A 13,625-nucleotide genomic window follows, 5' to 3' on the forward strand; every position below is an offset into this window, starting at 1 on the left:
GTTTTGTTGACGATCTGTCAAACTATTATTGTCAGTCAATTTCCTATGGACTTCTCGCATCAATTAATTTAACATCGGATATTGCAGGGATCTGCGTTACCGACGACCGCGTATCGATTATCGGTCGCGGATATTATATTATTGAATATTAATTGATCTAATTGACACCAAGAAGAGAGGCCGCTGTTTAGTAACGCTTTCGAGCTTGTCTCGTCAACCATTTTCTTTCATTCTCATTCCGATGTCCGTAGTGTAAACTTGGTTTTGTGTCTTCTTTTAAAGTAAATTAAAAATGTCATAAAAATACATTTGTGGGACGAGGCATCGTGGTCGTCAAATGGGCATTGAGTCCACAGTTATATATTATGAGTCATTTTCCTTCTTAATCGATCTCATTATTATTTAAGAATAATAATAAATAAATCTGAATCTCGTTATGCAGCCTTCTGCCACTTTCATAAATTTAATAAATTTGAAGAGATTAATAATAAATAGTTTTATTATTATAAATTATGTATAATTAATGGTGTTTATCCTTATCCCCCCTCTCCGCGGTCTTATATTGCAGAAAAGCAACAATAGAATTCCTGAGCTGGTTTTCATTTTTCCTAAGTAGAATTATAAAATTTACTTGTCGAGTTATTTAACTATTTTTCAAGATTTAGTTATTTTCCATAAAATAATTTGGCGTCTTGGCAAATTAATAATTAAAAAGTGTAGATAACGTACATTAAATTAAAAATATAATAATAAATTAATTAAAATAAAACTCATTAGTTTCACTCTTAAAAATTAACGTTAAAAATAAAAATAATTAAAATTTAAAATATAATCAATAATAAATTAAAATCTACGTTATAATATTTATTACTATAATTAGTATTAGCTGCGCCAAAATTTTCTTAAAAAACAAAAAAAAGTTTCGTAAATAAATACTGCTGTACAAGCTCATTTATAACTAATTATAAATTGTACTTTTCTGCATTTCTTTGTTTTAGACTCTGTATGGGAATTTTTATATTTGTTTGTTATATAACAAAATTAAAATTAAACTCGTAACATAAATGTTGTCACTAAAATATCACAAAACATTACTCATTAAAACTTTTCATTAGTACGTTTCAGAAAAAGAAGCGGTAAAAGGGAAACTATTGTGGAGTAGTTACATTTACAGGAAAGTGACAGTCCATTTATAAAATATTATATATATATATATTTTATGGTATATATGTATATGTAGAGAATTAGAAATATGATTAATATCCTCCAGTTAATTTCAGTTTGTAAATTGTATTTCACTGTCTTTTTGGATGCAAATGGAGGCACAGCTCTTTAGTGTCAAAAGCATAAATTCTAAGCCATTAGCATAAGGCACTAGAGGCCACTCGGAGCCTCGTGCAATTAAATAACTATATGCCATTTCAGGAGCGGATTCATGAGATTGGCTTCCGGGGCGTCGATTTGGGACTGCCCTGAGAAAGCTGATCTCCCCCCCCCACCCTTCTCTTGATCGATGAGTCTTTCACCCTCCAGGGGTTATATTCCACCAGTCGGCTTTTGTTATTTAATGTCAGTTTCAACTTCCTAACGGCAAAAAATTCAATATAATAGTAGATAATAATTTTAGCTAGTACTTTTCCCCAAAAATTCACAAATCTCTTTTATGAAAAGAACTTATTAGGCTTCTCTCTGATATTCTATTAAGTTCTTTTCATAGAGAGTGGATAATCAATTTTTACCAATTTTGGTGTATTTAATGTGATATGAAATGAAAATTATTGTGATTAATGAATTTAACAGAAAAAAGCAATTTATTGTTCTTTACGCCATTTGTGAATTAATTGTCCAACTTGTTATAGCGACAGTCTACAGGGTGGTCAATGAAAGGTGGAAAAAAAATTCCTTTCTATTTTTCGGTTGCCAAGCATACTATATGCAACCAGGAAGATGAAATCGCTGTTTTGTTGACAATCTCTAATAATACTTCTGGCAGCTATTTTCCTGTGGACTTTTAACGTGAATTAATTTAACATTGGATAGTTTTCCCGGGATATGCTTTACCGATTGCCGCGTATCGTTCATCGATCACGAATATTATATTATATTGATTATTATTGCAATTCATTTAAAAAAATTTATCCCTTTTAAAAAAAATCCCAAAAAACGGTTAAAAAACAGCGTCTTAATGTTGTTTCCTCCATTAATCTGAATAACACCGCTGTTTAGCGACGCCTTCGAAAATAACTCGTCGGCCATTTAGTCCTAATCAATAATTAATTAATTGAAGGTTGTTTCCTTCAGAGTCAAACCTATTGTTAAAAAAGTGTAATTTAATTAAATGTGAATCTTATATTTTCGACCTTCATAGCCATATTTTAATCTCTGAGCATTTTGTCAATAAATTAATAATCGGTAGTTTTGAAATCTGAATTCCTTAAAATTTTTCTACGATGCATTATTTACCAGGAAATCAGTTAGTACAACAATTATATTGAATTTTAACTTTGCATTTATTCGTGATTTGTTTAATCTAATTTTTGATACTTAAATTGCTATTGCTTTACTGATTCTTGCATTATTCGTATTATTATTTTATTTTACTACTACATTTTGAAAAATCGTAAAACTTCTATAATAATTTTATTAGTTCATATACATTGGCTATAGCATACGTTATAGTGTAATAAAATTATTATAGAAGTGTCACGAATTTTTAAAATATTGTCAAACTGGAAGGACAGCATTTATGTAATAAAGTATCCCTTATATACTATAAACTGTGAATTTTTGAATCGATTGGTATAGTAAAGAAGGGCAAAATGATCAAGAATAAATGGTTTTTATATTTTTAATAATGTCAGAAACAATATAATTTAGGCAAAAAAGTACATATGCCCAGTAATTTACATTTAATTTTTGCAATACAATCGCTCATAAGGCTTAGACATAGTTTCACCATTAATTTTATCTTCATAATAAGAAGCTTCATTTGCTACTTTGGAAAGCCATTCACCTTCTACTGTTTGAACACGAAACTTCAGAATTACAAAATTTATATTACTTTGATCAATCAAATTAAATTTTTCCTCAATAAATATGAATTTAGTTTTTGGAATAATTATATAAAACTTGGAATTTGCAACAATGTTTTTCACATGAATTGCTAAATATGGTTTGTTTAATATTAGTTTATAATAAGTAATAGAGATGGGCTCTTGAAATTTATTTATTTTAGATGAGGTTTCATAAAGATAATCCCATTCACTGCTGTCTTCATTGCAATAAAGAAATCCATTAATTGATATTGTTTTATATCTGCTAATTCGAATAATTTTATGAACGTTTTTTAAATGGACGCAGTACAATATCATCATTTGCTTCTTTCGAAAGGGTTGAAATGAATTATACTGTCGTATTGCTAAACTATACACAGCCTTCTTTAATCTCCAAACATAAGGTTCATCTAGATCTGTGTTAACATAAGGAGAAGACAAAAAAATTCTTATCGCATAATAATCATGAAAGGAGATAGTGTCAGTTAGGTCATTAGCCACATAGTCATCAAACGCAGATCCTGGGGAATGTTTATTATACTCATATGTAACGCATTTTCCAAACTAGTTTTAGTTTCTCTTTTCCGCCCCCTATTTTCAAGGACAACATTCCTTGGACCATCGGTTACCCCAAGGAATGGTCCAGAGACAAATAACAGTTGTTTCCTCGCCTACATCCGAGTAGGAACTTTTCATTTATCTACGGACTTCAATGTAAAGTTAACAATTCTTTTAAATAAATATTTGATATCTACGGATATATCTTTTTATTAATAAAATAAATAAGTGTTTTATTTCACCCGTCACATTTTTGGCGATCCTGCCAGGATAGCTTGATACGATCGCGATCAAAAATCGGCTATCCTTGTGAGAACCTTGTGAATTTAAATTTTTGTGAAAAATATTGTGACGGATTATTACGGTGATATTTTCACTGGGAATTACCGGAAAACACGGACTCGGGCCGAATTAAGTAAGTTCGACAGTGATTCCGTGGGTATTCAAGTCCCAGGAAAGGTGAGACGCCACCCAACCAAGTTGGCAACGGGGGAGTGTATTTCTTACGAGTGACACGACGCCACGCAACTAAGCTAGCAACGAGAGAGAGAGAGAGAGAGAGTACCTTACGAGTGACACATCTCCAGGCTGACCGTACAACACGACTTTCAACAATCAACGAGTAAGAAAAATAATTATTAGACAATAAATAAATAATAGTAAATATTAATAATAATATAATAATATTAATAATTAATATTGACAATAAATATTAATAGTAAATAAATATTATTATTATTGTTTATTTATAAACATTTTGTTAACAAAAAAAATATATATTATTATTTATTATTAAAAATTGTTATAAATTTTGCGAAATTATAAAATTCTACAAAATACGAAATTCAAAAAAAAAATTATAAAATAATCTCAATTACAAAAATAAAATTAAGCAAGCAAAAGATTTTTTTTAGACAAACAATTTATTTTGTAACATATTATTTATTTAAACGAAACTACGCTGGCTTTTCAATCGTATCTTAGATATTTATCCGGTTACGAAGTTACTGACAACCCTCGAGAAAAATCCTCTCACATTAATAAAAATTTACCCGAATTTTCAAATATCAAAATGACATCCACTCCAGATTTAGAGAACCTTATCCGCACACTTACTGACACAGTAAAACAATTAAACACTAAAATTTCGTGTATGGAGGAAACACAAAATAAAATGAACGGGAACCTTCTAATTCTTGGTAAAGAAAATTCCAGACGCGCTGAGGAAATCGAAGCGCTTGCTAAAAGAACCGACGCGTTAGTTACGGACGACTATGATACAGATGATTCACTAAAAAATTTAGACAATAAAGAACCATCCCGTTGTAAAGCCCAGGAAAATTTAAAAAAAATGATGTTGAGACGAGAATGTCTTCGTCCCAAAGTACATCGGAAAACCCACAGGGACCCCCGACTGGCGACAATTTTATGAGCGGAAACTCGGCACCACACGTAGCGAGGGCGAACGACCTGTTACCTGCTAAAGAAATAATTCGAACCGTAGAAACACTTAACGGGCGTGACGATGTCGGAACCGAAGATTTTATAAAAACAGTGCAACGTGCGCGACAACGTTGCAGTCAACCAGAATTATTGCTCGACTTTATATTAAGGGAAAAAGTAATCGATGATGCCAAAAGATCAATAAGGCATGTGTCTATAAATGATTATAACGATTTTTATCAAGCACTCAGGGTAATTTTAGGGTCAGGAACCTCGATTGAATTATGTCGTGCAAAACTAGATTCGTGTAAACAAGGAAACGAAAGTGTTCAAAATTTTAATCAACGTTTCGGAAAATGTTTAAATGAATTACATTACGCGATTCAATCAGAACACAGTTCACCAGCCGCGCGAAAAGTAGCTCTTCAGATAGAAGAAAAAACATCAATAAAACGATACATTATGAACCTTAGAGATGACCTCGGAATACAAGTCAGACCTTTAAAACCAAAATCCATTAATAAAGCCCAAGAAGAGGCCCTCGAAGCTGAGGTGTGGATCCGGGAAAAAATGAGACTTAGGATTTCTACAGCGTCAAGAAACCCGCAACAAAGCACGACACCTTTGCGCCCAGGTACGCGCCCTCCCATGTCAAGCAGATACAATAACCCGCCTAACCACAGCATGCCCCTCGCCCAAAGAGCACAGCTACTATGCAACTATTGTAAAAAACCGGGACATTTAGAGTCACAATGCTTCGCAAAGAACGGTAAGACACCAAATTTTCAACTGGACCAAAGATTAAAGAAACCCCCCGCGAGAGTACATATGACACAGGAAGAGTGTCAGGAAACGAACGAAACTCAGGAAACTCACAACGAGAATCCGGACAATATACAGACAGAATATCTTACGTTTCAGGACGACTTCAGTCAATCATACTACGACCTCGACTATTCAAACGAGACATCAGACTGCTTGTTGACTCAGGATCTTCAATAAATTTGTTAAAAGAATCTTGCGTTCCTGATAATTTCCAACAAATATCGCAAAACAAAGAGTTTAAAATGGGGAACGAATCGCACATATCTCAATTCAAAATCGAACTCCAATATCTTGACAAGACTCATATATTTAATGTTGTTTCAAACGATTTTCCAATGCCGGAAGATGGAATTTTGGGACTTTGTTTTCTTCAAAATTATAAATATAACTTGTCAAATAATAATTTGAATTTAGACAAAAAATTACATTTTTTGATGGATGACGGCATCTTAATACCTCCTAATCAAATGAAATTAGTTAAAATACCTGTTTCTAAACAAAATGGATGTGCAGCTTTTATGGACAACCCACATGTGCCTGACTCTATTTTTCGAATTTGCGACTCAAAAATAACTGTGCCTTTGGTCAACGATTCCCAAAAACCAAAATTAATTTCTATGACCGAACTAGACTATAAAATTCTAAAAAGCGAACCATGTGAAAATTTTGTTCATAATATTACACAAGATGAATTCGCAGCACGGCTTAGGTTACTAACAGAGAATAGTAGACTAGATCACATCGAAGGTGATATTCGTGAAATCGTACACAAAATCATTCAATCGTATCACGATGTCTTTTCACTTCCGGGAGATCCTTTACCCAGTTGTAAGTTAGCCTCACACCGTATTGTGCTTAAAGAAAACAAGATTGTCAATATAAAATCATATAGACCGCCCGAGGCTCATCGGAAAGAAATGAATGAACAAGTAGCGGATTGGTTAATAAAGAAGATAATTAGACACTCAAAGTCTCCTTTTAACTCACCACTTTGGTTAGTGCCTAAGAAAATCGATGCTTCCGGAGTACAAAAATGGCGAGTTGTAACAGATTTTCGTAAGATTAATGATATAACTGACCAAGACTCATACCCACTACCAGTAATAGACAATATCCTTGACCACCTTGGAAAAGCCAAATTCTTCTCAATTTTTGACTTGAAATCCGGTTTTCACCAAATACCCATGGAAGAGTCTTCAAAAAAATTTACCGCCTTTTCGACAACAGAAGGACACTTCGAATTCGAAAGAATGCCTTTTGGTCTCCGTAATGCTCCCGCTACCTTTCAAAGAATGATGGACCGAGCTCTCGAAGGATTAATCGGGAAAATATGTTTTGTATACCTCGACGATATTGTTGTATTCGGCTCAACCCTACAGGAACATAACGATAATTTAGTAACACTTTTCGAACGGCTCCGTCGAACTGGTTTAAAACTACAGCCGGATAAATGTGAATATTTACGTCCTGAACTGGAATATCTCGGACATTGCATCACTAAAGACGGCGTGAAACCTAATCCCGCAAAATTAGAAGCCGTTTCTAATTTTAAACAACCAAAAAATGCAAAAGAAGTAAAATCCTTCCTTGGCCTATCTGGTTATTACCGAAAATTTATAAAAAACTACTCTACAATTGCAAAATCGTTAACAGAGCTTACAAAAATCTCTAATCCTTTTATTTGGACTGATAAATGTCAAGAGGCATTTGATAAACTCAAAATGAGTTTATGTAAAGCTCCCGTTTTACGTTACCCGGATTTTGAAAAAGAATTTGTCCTAACCACTGACGCGTCCAATGTTGGTATAGGTGCAATTCTTTCACAAGATGGCCATCCGTGTTGTTACATATCAAGAACCTTAAATAAGAATGAACTTAATTACACCACTTCCGAGAAAGAACTACTAGCTATTGTTTGGGCAGTTAAACGTCTTAGACAGTATCTGCTCGGTAGAAAATTCAAAATATTAACCGATCATCAAGCCCTTAAATGGCTCTTTAATATCAAAGATCCATCTTCGAGATTAATGCATTGGCGACTTCGAATGGAAGAATACGAATATGAGATTGAGTACAAAAAAGGGTCAGAAAACACAGCAGCAGATGCCCTATCGCGAATTTTTGCAATTGATGAGGAAAAATCCGAGATAATGCCACATAGCTCTAATTTCGACTTGGAACTCGAACTACCTGAGATAGAAGAGTTAAATGAGAATACGGACCGTGATTTACATACGCCAGTGCCTCAACAAAATATTCAAACGCGACCAGAAGTTACTAGCCCATTTGAACCATTAATATTAAATTTCGATATCGACGAGAATCAAACCGTCACTATCGACCATCAAGAAGAAACAAATATAGAAACAGAACAATTATTTAAAGAATACTATAAATGGTTTGAAAAGCGCACCGAGTCTCGCGAAATCGAAAAACCAAACGCACCAGGGAAGCTTTGGAGAAGAATATCTAAGAATCGCGTGAACTTAAGGGAAAACGTTATAAAATTACCCGAATACAATGAAAAGAAATGGCTGCAAGCATTAGATCAACAAGCGAAATGGACAATTGAAAAGAAATACACCATTCTTCGCCTTCATTTCGACGACCCAACTTTTACGGCAACTGAAAAAATTAAATTAAAAATACTTATTTCTTTTTTGTGTTATAAATATCAAGGTCTAAAGGTACACACTTGCTTCAATGCAACCACAGAACTTACGCAAGAAGAACGCGAACAAATTCTTAAAGAATGCCACGGTTCAATAATGGCCCAACACTTCGGTGAAAATAAATCTATCTCACGTGCAAGAGAACTTGGAACTTGGACTAATATGGAAGCAGAAATAATTGATTTCATAAAAAAATGTCACACGTGTCAAATTCAGAAATTACAACGTATTAAACACAAAGCAGAAGCAATTATTCCGGACACACCAACTAACCCAAACGATAAAATTGCTATGGATATATTTGGACCTCTTCCGGTAACTGCACAACAAAATGAGTACATTTTGTCAATTCAGGACATGTTGACTAAATATTTAATTCTAGTTCCTTTAAAAAATGCTACCTCCGAATCTATCATAGAGGGACTTTTCGATCACTACATCTATACGTTTGGATCACCGAAACACATACTAACGGATCAAGGACAAAATTTTGTATCGGAATTAATACAGAACTTCGAAAACCTGTTTCGTATAAGGCATGTTAAAACAACAACTTTTCATCCCCAAAGCAACGGTAGTTTGGAAAGGGCACATTCGACTATTAAAGATTTAATACGGACAACGATGAGCGATAATCATGTAGAGTGGGACCATACACTTAAAATTATTTGCATGGCTTATAATACAATGATTCATGAAGGTACTGGATTTTCACCATTTCAGTTAACCTTTGGAAGAAATGCGAATCTACCTTCTCTTCTCGCTACAACTCCATGTCTTAAATATTCGGAACTAATCAAGTTATGGAAAGATAGACATGAAAAATATATCGAGAAGGCTCAAGAGAAAATACAGCAATCAAAGGAAAAATATAAGAGAGTTCAGGATGCTAGGATTGTCTTACCACAAAAAATATTTAAAATAGGTGATTTAGTTTTGCTTGAAAATGTTAAAAAGGATAAGTTATGCGCTGATTGGAAAGGACCCGCTACAATTATTAGTGTTAAAAACAATAACAATTTTGAAATACTATTTAACAACGAAAGGCATTTAATTCACTCAAATAAATTAAAACCTTATTATCAATAATTTCAGGGAACATGAAGATTATATTATGGGTCACAATCTTATTTTGCGTCCGAGCAGATATACACCTTAAGAACCTAAATGAACATTCTCAAAACCGCACACTACAATTGAACCAAATTATAAACTCCACTAATCAAAATAACAAACAAATCCTCATTACTAATTTAATCTCCACCGCGGAAATTACAATAGCAGAATATAGCGAAGATTTAAACTTAATGATCGATGCTATAAATGACGGAAGGCATGGTATTGTGCACCCTCAAATTTTAACACCCGCAATATTAATACAAGAATTGCGACACATCGAAGAATCCAGTAACCATAAATATCCTATAAAATTAATTGGAGATAATTACCAACATATCGTAGATATATCAGAAATAACAATCGGAATTATCAACAAAAATTTAGTCTACATAGTAAAAGTTCCTGTTCTAGAATACGAAGATTTACAAACTTTTCACCTAATTCCAATTCCTATTCCCCATGGAAATAGTTTCATAGCACCCATCCCTTCTCACGAGGTTGTCTTAACAAATATAGAGAAAAATATGTACGTTCCTTCGGATATTGAAACTATAAAACTATGTAAAGAAATCGACGATCTACGTATTTGTAAACGAAATCAACCGACTTATCTTATTAGTGAGACTAATTCATGCGAGACTAGTATAATTCGTCGTCAAAATAAACATGTTACGGATCAAATATGTCAATTCTCTGCTTTTAGAATTCTGGAATTAGTTTTTATTCCGTTGAGAGACCCAAACCAATACATATTGGTTCCGGAGATGCCTTTTGAACTGAGTGTATGGTGTGGAACTCACACACAGACTATTAAACTATTAAACTTAATTAACTTATAAGTTAAATGCCGACGACATTAGTTTATTAAGTAACCAGTTACCTTTGATCCAAGAGTCGTTACGTCACGAAAATTTTAAGGAGTTACGACAAAGCCTAAATGTGATGGAAACTTCCTTACAATCTATTAAATCGAATAGACGTACGAAAACTTGGATAGAAACAAGTACTGATATACTAACCTATTTAGGTTACATATCTTTAGGAGTAATTAGTCTTTATAGTTTATATAAAATTGGATTTTTTGATTGGCTTAGACAAATGATACCTAAAAACTTATGTATAAAATTGTTTTGTATTTCTACTACTGTGACAGCGACCCCTACTGTAAATTATACACCGGTAGCAACAGCGCCTGTTGATCCATCTAATGCAATATTATATAATAGAAACATTGACGACGATATAATAGTATTACCGAAAAGAGTTAGAGTACGACCTTAGAGGACTAAGCTCATTCTAACCTGGGGAGTGTAACGCATTTTCCAAACTAGTTTTAGTTTCTCTTTTCCGCCCCCTATTTTCAAGGACAACATTCCTTGGACCATCGGTTACCCCAAGGAATGGTCCAGAGACAAATAACAGTTGTTTCCTCGCCTACATCCGAGTAGGAACTTTTCATTTATCTACGGACTTCAATGTAAAGTTAACAATTCTTTTAAATAAATATTTGATATCTACGGATATATCTTTTTATTAATAAAATAAATAAGTGTTTTATTTCACCCGTCACACATATCTTCACAGAAAATTAAAAGGCATTAAAATAAGCTGCAACGCTTCTTATTTTAATCCAATTTTGCTTATTTTAATACCAAAATGGATTAAAATAAGCAAAATTGGATAAAAATAAGAAGCGTTGCAGCTTATTTCAATGCCTTTTAATTTTCTGTGTTGTGGGCTATAAATATTTTCAGTGCGTTCAATTGCTTCACTCCTATGTATCCCAATTTCCATGTGCAAATTAAATCTTAATTTTTCATACAACTGAGGATTAGTTAGCCAACGATCATAATATATTTCAAGAGGGTATCCATGTCTTTCGAGATGTTTCCCAAAAATTGTCATAGTATTAGTTGCAGAAAAGGTATAATGTTTTAAAATGTGCATTGCAGTAGTTTCATTACATTTTTCAATAATAATATTCATTAATTTCTGTTTAAGCAAAACGAATTTATCAGTGAGATTTTTCCGATATTCTGGAGAAACATTAACTTTTGCCATGACTGGCAAAGTTATAAGTTTTAATATTTTCGTGACAATTTCTGTTGTAATAAGTCCCTGAAAAATGGGAATTGGAAATTGTAATGATTCTTTAATAACTAAATTGCTTATACCTTGTCGAAGAAAATCTGTCGAAAATTCACTGCCGATAATTATTCCCGAACTTATAAAGTTTGTTAAAAGTGGAACAATAATCAGAGCATCTGTTGTATGCCAAAAGACCTTTAATACCAAATCGTCTACTTTTGAGATGTTTGCAAAATTATAGAATGAAATTTTCTGTGTTGAAAAATCCACGTGGTGATTAATAACTTTATTTTCAATGGCCAAAGATAGATTATTTTTATTATAAAAATTCCATGATTTATTGTCGCAGCATTTTTGAAGAATTGTAAATTTTGGTACGTTTTTATCAAAATTGTTTATGATGAATAAAAAAGTCATCAAGAAAAAAAGAAAATTTACCATTTTGACATTGGCATTCATATTTGTTAACTTTTTTCTTTACAAATTGAAAAGAGATGAGTTAGCCATAAAAAAAACTCATATGTTAATAAGGATAAAATGATCTGAAAAGATGTTTAAATTTTACTAATATTATAAAAAAAAATATTTAAAGATAATTATAATTCTTACCTTCAGCGAAGAAGTTGAATTTTTTTACTAACAAAAAATGAAATTTAAGTTTTTGAAAAGCATATTTACCTTGTAATCTACAAAAAAAAAAAATAATAAAATTTTATATCTTACTCTTTATAACAAAAACTTGTAGCGTGCGCATAAAAATAAATATTAAAAATTTATGTATTTTGAAATTAAAATAAAAATTTTTATTATTAATATTTTTATCTATTTTTTATTGCTCAGAATATTTCCAAATACACAACTCAAAATTATGATAGAGAAAAAAAATATTTCCCCAACAATTCGTTATGATATATATTTCTAATTCAAATTATTATTATTATTATTATTATTATTATTATTATTATTATTATTATTATTATTATTATTATTGTAGAATTTAAAAAAAAATTGAAATTAAATTTTCATATCATTTGCCGCGGGTATACGATTTTAATTACGTGTTAGGAAGAATGGGATATTGAAGATTCATTACTGATACTGAAAAAATGTTGAGGGAGGGTGAACTACAAAACTTCCGAGGGGATCGTTGCACTTGTAGCGAGCACATTCTGTGTTACCGCCCGCGAGTTCAATCTCATGTTAAATAACAATGCCGACGGCTGAAATCTCCCCATAGGGAATTCAGTCCCATATAGATGCAGGAGGGAACAATTCGGTTCTCTAAACAAATTTAAGTGCGTTTCAAAATTTCCACTGAAATAAACAGGGATAACCAGTAAATCATTCAAATTTTACAAACAAAGAACAAATATAACAACTGGTAACTGAATGATATATATATATATATATATAAATAATTAAAAATATTACCTAAATTCTTTTCAACATTTTCAATATTACTGAATTTAATTTTTAATTCTAAATTTAATTTATAATTATTATTTATAACAACTATTTATATTGAATTGATTTTTCATGTGATTTTTTTTATGGTATTTAGAATTAATTTATTTTGGTATTATTTAATTGAAAAAAATTTTCAATTTCATTAATAAGGGGGATTTTTTAAATTAAACAACGGAATAATACACTCATATGGTAAATGAAAATGACTATATTGAGAGAGGATGGAATCCTGTGGTGAGCTACCACAGTCATAAAACAAGAAAATGCATTAGGTTCAGCCACAAATCATCACTTGCTATTTAGGGGGGGAGCTGAAACCCTTGAAAGCAGCACCAGAGCAAGAGTCTAGTTCATTTCATATAATTACGGGATGGCATTGCCGGCTGATATCGAAACGCAA

At 32.1% G+C, this 13,625-nt stretch overlaps 1 protein-coding gene across 1 annotated transcript; it reads right to left on the reverse strand.

The window, feature by feature from the left end:
* Positions 1-879: 879 nt before the first annotated feature.
* LOC127281574 (uncharacterized) lies at positions 880-12,442 on the reverse strand. The gene is made up of 3 exons (XM_051305333.1): positions 12,368-12,442; positions 11,845-12,300; positions 880-3,469 (listed from the first exon to the last, which is right to left on the reverse strand). Exons 2-3 carry the CDS (start codon positions 12,215-12,217, stop codon positions 2,910-2,912), a joined length of 933 nt encoding a protein of 310 aa, XP_051161290.1. The 5' UTR covers positions 12,218-12,300; positions 12,368-12,442; the 3' UTR covers positions 880-2,909.
* Positions 12,443-13,625: the final 1,183 nt, after the last annotated feature.

This window comes from Leptopilina boulardi, unplaced genomic scaffold (assembly GCF_019393585.1).
Source record: "Leptopilina boulardi isolate dan_hultmark-lab unplaced genomic scaffold, ZJU_Lbou_2.1 LbouV2_273, whole genome shotgun sequence".
In the NCBI taxonomy this organism is placed as follows: domain Eukaryota; kingdom Metazoa; phylum Arthropoda; class Insecta; order Hymenoptera; family Figitidae; genus Leptopilina; species Leptopilina boulardi.